The 11,621-nt window shown below is 36.3% G+C and overlaps 1 protein-coding gene across 1 annotated transcript in view; it reads left to right on the forward strand.

Moving 5' to 3' along the window:
- Positions 1-11,148, forward strand: part of LOC101580151 (olfactory receptor 50-like) — a 15,740-nt gene extending 4,592 nt beyond the window's left edge. Inside the window, exon 2 of the mRNA XM_004641521.2 lies at positions 10,209-11,148. Within this exon, the coding sequence (XP_004641578.2) occupies positions 10,209-11,148 (940 nt within the window). The remainder of the gene's footprint in view (positions 1-10,208) is intronic.
- Positions 11,149-11,621: the final 473 nt, after the last annotated feature.

Raw genomic sequence — 11,621 nt, forward strand, 5'->3', positions numbered from 1 at the left:
ATTGATTCTTTTTATTTTTACTTTTATTCATTTTAATGAAAAAAGATAATATAGCAATGAAACAGTTTCAAAACAGGTTAGTAGGACAGTTACAATAATTAATATGTTGCATATTGTTGTCTTCATATTAGCATTAAGAGGACAAGATGCAGACATGATATCTTGTCTAAACAATTTTAGAATGAACCTTTTTTCTCAATGAACTAAAAGAAAGTAGATGTATATCTATCCTACCTATCTTGTATATACACATATTTTTTATCATCACACATTTGCAGTACATAATGATTACATTTATTCTTGGAGGTGGTACATGCATATAACATAGATTAAACTTTTTGTTGTTGTTGCTGCCTTTTTTTCCCCTCCCTCTTTTTTTCTCCCAACTCTTGGATCACTTCCCATTTTTGAAAATTTAGTTTTATTTTTAAATGTATTTGTTTGGTACAGGGTCTCACTATTCGTCTTAGACTTGTGGTGATCCTCCTGCTTTCAGCCTCGTCAGCATTGGGATTACAGGTATGTACCATTACGCCCGGACTCTGGCTATCTCAGCCTGCCCTGGGGGTGGGCCTGGTGTTCCATGTGGTGCCAGGGATGGAACTGTGGTCCCTGTGCTTGCCTAAGCATGATTAAGCAGACATTTTGGTCTGCTGAGCTATCTCGCTGGCCCCTCTCTTCCCATTTTTAAAAGCTTTATATTCATTTTCTCTTGCAATTTTTTTCTCATTCCCTTTCATCCTTTCTTCTTTCATATCTTCTTTATTCTCCCATTTGAATAATATCTCCCTACTTTCTATTATCTACATTTAATCTTGTTCTGGGCATGGATAACATAGGTCTTTGCTTCTTCCCCAAGGTTCAATCACCTCCATTCTTTTGGGGAAGGAGGATTCAGTATAATTTTACTAGCTCCCTGTTAATTGGGATTGGATCAGAGTATTGTTAATGATATAAAGCCAATGTACATATACAGAGAAAACTAATTAATAACAACTTCCTCCCTGGCAATAGCAGTTAAAAATTAGGACCAATAACAACATCAAAGACAAATTATATCTGGATATAACATATAATAATATACCACATTTGACCATAAAATAGATCTATAATTGTGATATAATCACTAAGAGAAATCAAATGTTTATGAACTGTAAATAACTGCTAAGTGTAACAACTATATTTCCACTAACAATAGAAAAGAATTTAGCAGTAATAACATAAATTATACAAAAATTAATAAAGCCTAATATTTATAATAGTGCAGATAGAAGGAGAAGAGAAGATTGAGAAATTATTCAATGGAAAATGAGGAGAGAAAAGCGAGATAAATAATCCTATTAATATGGATGTGGAAATCAATAACTACATAAATGCAAGACAAAAATAAACAAGAAGAGAAAAAACAGCATCATATAGAAAAAAATGAAAGGAAAAAAGTGAGAAAGAAGAACACAACTTCAAAACCTTCTAAATCAATAAAAAGTAAAAATGAGTCAAAACTTTTTTCACTATTATCTTGCTTCTGTGTTTTGAGACCAGGTCTCATTAAGTAGTTCAGGTTGGCCTCAAACTCATGGCAATCTTCCTGCCTCGGCCACCTGAATGCTGGGATTATTGACATGCACTCTCATAGCCAGCTCTCTGTTTTACTGAACAAGGGATACCCATGGTTGTGGCAACTATCTAATTCAAGCTGTGTCCTTCCTCACATTGCCAGATGAGCAAAGCAAACAGACTACTGATCTATGTGTTAGATATCAGCAGGAGGGCAGGTGTTCAACAAACAGCTGGATTTAATGCCAGAGCTTCTGGACCCATCTGCCCCTGAAAGTCACGTACATTTGACTTGGCTTTTCACCATGGATGGCAGAGCCCATAGTCCTTTCTGTACTTCTCAGGAAGCCTGTGTGTAGTCTGTACCCTCTCCATAACTTTCTCCTATGACTGTCTCTCCTGAAGGTTTGGGGAGATATCTGCAGCAGGGTATTACTGGATGCGATGAAGTGAAGTTGTTTTGTAGCGGTTCTGTGGATCAGTCTTAAACAAGTAACTTCTTCTTAAACCATGTCCTGACTAAATCCTCTCCAATATGGTGGACACTGCAGTAAATTTCTTCTCCAGCTCTAACCTCCCTGTGGAAGGAGTCACTTTCAGAATAAAATTCCCTGTTTGTGTGGAAAACTGAAAGTGTAAATAAGTATTAAATTGTATAAGAGATATGGTGAAATGGAAAGAATTTCCTTAAAAGGAAAGGGAAACTAGAGAGAAGGCAAGGGGGCAAGGAAAGTAGGGAAAAGAAAAATGAGAAAGAAGGATAAAATGGAAGTAGAGAAGAAGGGTTGAAGAGAGGGGAGGAGGATGAGAGGGGGAAAAAAGACAAAATAAGGTATATCATGTATAGGTACAAATTCCCTATGATGAATGTGATCATTATAAACGCCTGTCTCAGTTACTTGTTACTTGTTGTTGGGGCAAATACCCAGCACTCAAAATAAAAGAAGGAAAGGTTTATTTAGTTCACAGTTAGAGGAGGTTTCAGTCCATATTCAGCTGGCTCCAAGGCAGAAGGCAGCGGTTCATGGTGGCAGAAAACAAAAAAGAGCAGAGGAAAAGCAGGTGGCAGCTGCGATATCTATCAAGCCTCTCTGTCTTCCTTCCATGCCTGCAGCAAAGACCTAAGCACCCTCAAGACAGTGGCGGCAGCTGCTGGGAAGATCCGAGCTCCTCTGAAGTGGCACAGCTGCGTCAATCAAGCTCCTTCAAGGAAGTGGTGCTGAATCCTTCCTCAATCTCTTTATCCATCCTTTTTGTGCTGAGTCATTGACACAATGTATTGACCACTACAATACCTACATTGTAGCAATAAACTCCACTAAATATTAAGAAGCCATGCTGTTTTTCCAGGTCATACATGTGGGCTTTACTTGGGGCTAGTGTTGCTGACCCAATCTGTTGTTTCTCCTTGGAAGCTTCTGACTTTCTTTGGCTTATCTTTTCTCTTTGGACATCGGTCTCATCCTTATACATGTCCATGGGTTGATTGGTACATCAGCTGTCCCATGCCCAGGGGAAACAAAACACACATTGCATACATAGTTGGTCAGTGGCCTGAGCCAGGGGATACAATACATGACCACTGAGTTGACTAGAGGAAAATGTGGCTCTAGTGAGGTTCGAGTTCTCTGGGTTCTCTGACTGGAGTCTCCATGGTTGAGGTTTCCTGTGGGTGGGATCAGCTCACTTCCTTCCCAATTCTTTGCTTCTATAGTCTCTCAACTTCTCCTTTTGAGAAGTATCTATTACGTTCACTTGCCCACTTTTTTTATTGAGTTCTTTATTTTACGGGGATTAAGTTTTAAGTTTTTTCATGCATCCCAGATATTAGTGTTATATTAGAAGAATAACTAGGAAAGTTTCTTTCATTCATTTTGTTGCTTCCTTGTGTTAGATGTTGCTTTGACTGTGCTGAGAATTTTTAGTTTGATGTGGTCCCTTTTATTGATTCTTGAGTTTGGAGATTTTTTTAAGAAGAATTTCAGGAAAGGTTTTGATTATGCAAGTTCAGTCTGTTCTAATAAGGATGCTTAGTCTCTCTGAGTGTGGACTCAAGAATAGCCAAACATCCCCTGGGCATGCTGAGATGGGATTGAGACTGGGTGTAGTGGCATGCACCTGTAATCACAGCGATTACAGGAGGGTGAAAACAAGAAAATAACTAAAAGTCCAATGTGTTTAGTGACACCCTGTACACCCTGTACATACTGCAGTCACTGTTCTAAATTCATTAAAAAAGGAAAAGAATAACTAAGCAGGATGTCAGGAGTCTAGGCAAGCTGAACTAAGTCCTAAGTTCAGTAGGACTTAAATACATGTGACTATTCTACTTTAGAATGAAAATAAATACCTTCCCCACCTGGCTAAATAAATGCAGTCTTGTGTTTTCATCTGAAATATTACACTTTTTCTTCTCTAGTCCTTGAGAAATCACTTCTGGCCAAGGCAGGATTCTAAAATTCATTGATATAGACTGAATATTATGACATGTATATTTTTAAATAATTTTATTAAGAAAAAATAGCAATTAGTTTCAAAAGCATTTAGAAGGACAGTTTCAATAATTAATACATTGCCTATTGTTCTTTTAGTGATTATTCATTGTACAAGATGCAGACATGGTATCCTGTCCACAAACACTATTAAAACATATCTTTCTATTCATTGAATTAACAGACTGTACCTATATATCTATCCTATCTATTTTTTCCATAATTCTATTGAGAAACAAATAGCAATGAGACAGTTTCAAACCAAATTGTTAGGACAGTTTCGATAATTAACACAATGCATACATTCTTCCCAGTGGTTAATTGCTGTACAAGATGTGGACATGTTTTTTGTAAAAGGCAGAAATTTGAATTTGAGAAAAAGCCCATAGATTGGAGAATAAGTGCCTACCTGGCAAGCATAAGCTCCTGATTTCAATCCCTGGTACCAGAAAAAATTGCAAATTATAATATTATTTATGAAAAAAATATTAACTATTTTTGATCCATTTTTCCACTTTTTCTGCTACTATGCACAATGTTTCTATGATCCAACTCGGATGTCCCCAACTGCACCTGCACCAGATATCTTTGGTGTATAAATCTAACATGGAAGCATACCCCATGTTAATGTGCATTTTTTTAATGTATTTGGTAAAGGGTCTCATATGCAGTTAGGATTCATAGTGAGCTTCCTGTTTTCAGCTTTCTCAGTGCTGGGATTACAGGCATGTGCCACCACGCCCCATCTCAGTGGCCAGTTCAGTATACCTGGGGCCAGGACTGGAGTGTCACGTGGTACCAGGGATTGAACCCTGGTCCCTATCCTTGCCTAAGCAGGCACTTAGTCTGCTGAATTATCTTGACAGCCCTAATGTGTATTTCAGTTATGAATCATAATTGTTACTTCTTTAAAAATGCTTAAAACTTCAAGATAATACACACTATCTAAAAAGAACATTGAAATATAATTTTGCAATGTTTGTATATGCAAAAGAATAAAAATGATGCACTATTTGACTCTACTAATTATGGGGGTTGATCAACTTTATGTGGCTATAAGCTCATCTGAAATTATATTGTCTTCCTTATTATGCTGTTAACCTGTCCTTAAGCTTTGTCATTTCTTCCTGAACTTTTTTTTTTTGTTAATAAGTTATTGCAGGGGAAATATTTGAATAAGACTCAGGAATAGAGGCTTTTATTATTTAGTTAGATTTTGTGTCATTTCTAATTTTTTATCATCATTATTTTGTATTGTTTTTAAAAAATAAGAAATAAAAAAATGAGCTATTCCTTAAACAGAAAAGAAATATAGGCTAATCTTGGCTGCAGAAGTGGATCAAGATAGATTTTCAAGGAAATGGTGTCAGATACCTGGTGATGTAGTGAGGGCATTTGTCAACTTAGAGATAGTTTTTAATCTTGTTTAATCAAATACCATTGGATTCATGGATTTGATTTTTACTATTATGCATTAAAGGAAGAAAGACATGCAATGATATCCTTCTGATTTGGAGAGAAAGTTTTGTCACCCCTTAACTTCAATGATAAAGGTATGTCAACTATAGCTTAATCATAAGGATCAAGATGATCAATCATGATCTACAGGACTCAGAAACCATTCCTAAAGTCTAAATAGCTTACAAAATTTGTTCACTCAAATAGCTATTTCAAGTACAGGTGGTTGTGTTTTAAAAGAACCAGAACCAATAAAAATTACTTATTAGTATTCATTACCCTTAATAATGAGCAAAGAATACTCATTTTCAACCAGAACTATAAAATACCAGCTCCATAGCCTTTGGGCAAGAGACTGATATGATTAGGAACTATATTCTTCAGAGGCAAGTGGTGATATTGAAATGCAATTTCCTTTACTCTCTTGGTCTGAGAATGAAGATATTTGAGTGTTTCTGGTATTTTTGAAGTAGCATTGTGTCCAAAAATGACAGTGGTCATCATATTTAAGCTCCACCTTGGTTTGTGATGTACTCATAAACACACTTTCCTCAGTGTCAGCCAATCATGCAAGCAGTTCTGTAAATCACCAAATTTCCTAATAAGTACCTTGTAGTAATTTATGATTCCTCCAAGGATAAACTATCTTATGTCTGCATCAACACACTGTTCTATCTCAAGGGATCCCAAAGTAATGAAGCAGTGATATTTGCTTTGTCTCTAATTTGGAACTGGGGATGAAGAACATCCTTTGCGTGCTCTCCATGGTTTATAAAATTAAAATGTACACTGATTTTTCAGGAGCTGTGAACAAAGAAATACACATATATCTATCTTACTTTTTCTAGAAATGGTGGCTTTTCTTCCTGTTGCAACCAAGCTTTGAGCCCCTGAGAGAACCCAGCCAATTTACAGTATTGTGAGACTTCTAGAGAGAAATAAAAGATTATTTACATACTTTTTGGGATGAAGGTATCTGTGTTCAATATCTAAGGCACCATGTCTGAGAAGAAACAGAATTTACATTTACTAATACATCGTATGTATTTGATATGTGTGCATCCAGTATGTGCTACTGATAACTAATTTCTACCTCATCTTATTTCACAGTATCACAGACAGTTGAATTGAGTATGTGTCCAAGTTTTCAGCAGACAGGTCAAAAATGTCCATGTAAAATAGCCTATCTCAAATTAATCTTATAAATAATTTGGGAGAGAACAGTAGAAATATAAACTTCTCTTTGTGTTTAATCAGCATTGGGGCTTACTGGACTTTCTTCAAAATTTACAATTTTATGCCATATTCTCTGTAATTTTTTTTGTATCTGCAGCCACTATCTAGGTGTGAACATGTATTATTATTATGTACCTAAGTTACTACAATAATTTCGCTTCCAGATTCCTGCTGATACTCTTACCTGATCTCTCCCTAGTAGACAGCAAAACATTTTAAAATTTAGTTATGTTTTGAAGTATACTATTTCTTTGACAGTAGAATGAAAACTTTCTATGATAACAGAAAAAGCCTTTTATACCCTCATTCCTCAATAACTCTGTAATCCATTTCTTTCTCAGGCTGAATTTGGCCTTGAATTATCTTTTTTTTTTTTTTTTTTTTTGGTGGAACCGGGGATTGAACTCAGGTCCTTGCGCTTGCCAGGAAAGCACTTATTCCACTGAGCCATCTCCCCGGCCCCTTGAATTATCTTTTGTTACTTGCCATCACCTTGTCCTCTCTAAACACAGAAAAAAAGCAGCCATTTTTATAATCTTCATATGGCCGTTTCTTATATTAGAGTTTCTTCTTATATTATATTATCATATATCATATATTATTGCATTGTATTATTTTATTAAATTATATTATCTTTTTATTTACATTACTGGCATTATATTAGGTTTGCTTTTATTTCTTTATGTTTTAGCAAGGTTTTATATTTATTAAAGACAGGAAAAGAATCATGTTCTGCAGAGTGAGAGCTGGCTACTGAGAAAGAAGGATCACAGTGGCCAAAAGATTAGTGGCTGATGTCTTTTCTGTAATCACTGAAAGATTTGCTTTGTGAAAAAGCCTACTTCATAACGTTAGCCTCTTAGAATTGGGCAATCTAGTGAAGTCATGAAATAGATTCTGTCTAATTCCACTTCTAAGACTTCATCTGACACGGGAATAGACCAATTTATAAATGGCATATGAGCACTGTTTTAATTGTTGTAATGTTGGAAATAGGAAGTGACTAGATAGAAGAAATTGTATTTCTCTAAAGAGGTAATTAGCATTTTCAATGGATAAACTAACATGGAAATAAATAGCATACTTGAAAGTATAATCCATATCATTTATCAACATAAATAACAATAAGAATTTTAACATAGAACTGAATAATGAAGAAACTTAAATATAACTTCAATTAAGTTGGGCTAATTGAGATATATACATATATTAATTTTTTAATCTTTCACTTATTTATTTCATACAGGGTGCTTGGACTCATACTGATCTTCCTGTCTCAGCTTCCCCAGCACTGAAATTACAGTCAGGTGCCACCATACCTGTTTTGAGGGGCAGCACGGCATGTGATATTGGGAATGAACCCAGGTCCTCGCACTTGCCAGGCAGGCACTTAGACCACCGAGCTATCTTCCTGGCCTTTAATTGATATATTAATGTAACTTTAACGCAAAAAATCAGTGTTTAATAAGATACTAAGACACTTCTTTAGCTTTCAAAAGGACAAAGATCTCAAGATTGAGTTTTTACATAGAACATGGATTGTACTTTTAGCAGACAATTCTTCATGTGCTCTTCAGTTATTATTTTGGGATTGTCTACATACCTAGTAAGTGATCTGAAAGAGGATGAAACAGAAATGATTATCTAAATCTAAGAAATGTTGAAAAAATGACAAAGACAATATGACAAGAAATTATGGCAAAAAAGTAAAATATGAACCAGAAAGAGGAGTCATTACTAATGCTAGACAAACATTTACAAAACCTTTCATTGATAGGCATTGGAAGTATTTCCCAATATTCTGAGAAACTGAATAAAAAATATTTTGTTTCAGGCCTGTTAAATAGCTCAGCAAATTAAAGTGCCTTCAAGCAGGTGCAGGGGCCAGAGGTTTGATCCCAGGGCCTGCCACACTGGCACCGCCCCTGGGGAGTGCTGAGATGGTGATTGAGACTGGGATGGTGGTGCATGCCTGTAATTCCGGCTCTGGGGAGGCTGTAAATAGGCAGGTCACTGAGTCCCATCTAGTAGTGAGACCCTGAACACCCTGTATACCCTTCCCTGAAATACAAAAAAAAAAAAAAAAGTTGGTTTACACTGAGTAAATACACAGGGCCAGAATTTGGAATACATACAAACTTTTTTCCAACATTACATGAAAATTCCTTTAGAAGTGACGATGCTATTTCCATTAGTCCTTTTTATATTGAATATTTTATTAGATGCATATTATTTCCCTCCCTTTTTAAGTCAATATTATTTTTGTAGCAAAAGAAAAAAAAGGTGAAGTAATACAGAAAATCTAAACTGCGTGCTGTAGAAACATTTTTTTTTTCAGAGGCATTTGGTTTAAAGGGTAGTTATATGGCACTCAGAATCCAAAAGGCCAAAAATTACTGTAAATCCATTTGTTTTCCCTTTTCATGTGGGCAATAATGTCAATTGTGCTATACAGCCAGGTTAACATTTTAGACAAACTTGATTGACTTTTAATATAAACTGTCACAATGCACACTGATTGTATATAAAAACCTTATATATGACAAATTAAATTTAAGAAAAAGGAAAAAATAGAAATGATGATGCTAGAAGACTGAAAATGTTGAGCAGGTAGAATCTTCTCAAAGTACGAGAGAGTGGATTATTTAAAGGTATATCAGTAGAGTTTTTTTTTTTTTCCTGTATTTAGTACAGGGTCTCACTACACAGATCGCACTTGTAGTGATCCTTGCTGAATTTCAGCCTCCCAAGCGCTGGGCTTATAGATGTGTACCACCAGGCCCAGTCTCAATCGCTATCTCAGTGTGCCCCAGGGGTGGGGCTGGCACATCAGGCCAGAGTTCAAACCCCCAGCCCCTGTGTCTGCCTAAGCAGGTTCTTTAATTGGCTGAGCTATCTGGCTGGCCCTTGAGTATTTTATGTCATAGATCCATGCCTTTAATACCCTTCCCTCCATCTGGTATTAATATTATTTCCACCAAATTTCCATAGCATTTTATCTTGGAGATTTGGAGATTCTCTACATTGACCCAATGCACAGAGCTAAAGCACTAATTACAGTGTGTTCCAAGGCTATGGGAGAAGATGAAAGAATCAACAGGTGGTTAGTGGTGCTGCTCTACTTTCCATTATTACTTGGTTACTGAACTGTCCTTGAAACTAATTCCTCTGATACTAAGTCTCTATCATAATCTTGTAGACCTCTCAAGGTTTGAATTTAATCTGATCTGAGGATTACTCAGATGTTTATACAAACAGGTTTTAGTTGATTTCTAGGCACCCAGATAATGTTGTCAGGAACGTCACTAGTCATTTAGTGTGTCAAAAGCTGAGATACACATAGTAGGTTAAAATGCATCTATAGACTAATTCACAATCATATTTCCACTATTTAACAGTTAAAATGAATTCTTATTCATTCTCAGGTCATTTCTCTTTTCATTTCCAGCAAGAGTGGAAGAAAAGTATGATAGGAGGTAATCAGAGTGGTGCACCTGAATTCATCCTCCAGGGGCTCCCCATCAGGTTGGAAGATTGGAAGATGTATTATGCCCTGTTCCTGGTCATGTACCTGACCACAGTGCTGGGGAACCTGCTCATCATCCTGCTCATCAGGCTGGACTCCCGCCTCCACACACCCATGTACTTCTTACTCAGCCACCTGGCGCTCACCGACATCTCTTTCTCATCAGTCACAGCCCCAAAGATGCTCATGAATATGTTGATTCATAGTCAATCCATCTCTTATACTGACTGCATTTCTCAGGTATATTTCTTTTTATTGTTTGCGGGTCTTGACAACCTCCTTATCACCTCAATGGCTTATGACAGATATGTGGCCATCTGTCACCCCCTACACTACACCACCATTATGAGCCAGAGACTTTGCTTGTGCCTAGTAATTGTGCCCTGGATCTTATCCTCTGCCAATGCTCTTCTGCACACCCTCCTCCTAACCCATCTCTCTTTCTTTAGAAATAACACCCTCCACCACTTCTTTTGTGATCTCACTACCTTACTTAAGCTATCTAGTTCAGACACTACTGTCAATGAGCTGGCCATTCTCACTGTAGGAATGGTGTACACTGTTCTGCCATTCATGTGCATTCTGGTGTCTTATGGCCACATTGGAGCAACCATCTTGAGAGCTTCCTCAATTAAGAGTATCTGCAAAGCCTTGTCCACATGTGGTTCTCACCTCTGTGTTGTTTCCCTCTACTATGGAACAATTATTGGGCTCTATTTTTTTCCCTCATCCAATAACACTAATGACAAGGATGTAATTGTGGCTGTGTTATACACTGTGGTTACACCCATGCTGAATCCCTTTATTTACAGTCTAAGGAATCAGGAGATAAAAGGAGCTCTTGGAAATATCCTTAGTAGAGGAACATTTTCACTGTAGTTGGCATCAGATTTCTATTAAGTGGATATGAGACCTCCTCAAATCTTCCCATTCATCCTTTCCTCTTTAAACTGATGCTTCATGTATCTGATGCATCAATCTACACCCAGTCCTATTCCACCATTTTTGTCTTGGTTTATCTTGATATTGAAAATCTCAGGAAAGACTTTAGAACTTACATGTATATTTTCTTCCTCTGCATAGCATTCTTGTCCCAGAAGCATTTAAAATGTTTATACATTCCTATTAGGTTTGTATAAAAAAATTTATTTTTAAAAAAATTGGGTAGTTTATTACCTTTTATAGCAAAGCTTATTTTTCTTTCCTCAAGATAAAATAGTTCTTGTGGTTGGTTCATGATTTTATTTTTCTGTTTAATTTTGTAATATATATGAAATTTGTTTATTGAGCAATCTTACCTTGAAGTTTAGTGCTACTTTTGTTTATATATTTTATTTTATTTTATTTATTAT

The sequence above is a fragment of the Octodon degus genome, unplaced genomic scaffold (genome assembly GCF_000260255.1).
Source record: "Octodon degus isolate 3935 unplaced genomic scaffold, OctDeg1.0 scaffold00137, whole genome shotgun sequence".
In the NCBI taxonomy this organism is placed as follows: domain Eukaryota; kingdom Metazoa; phylum Chordata; class Mammalia; order Rodentia; family Octodontidae; genus Octodon; species Octodon degus.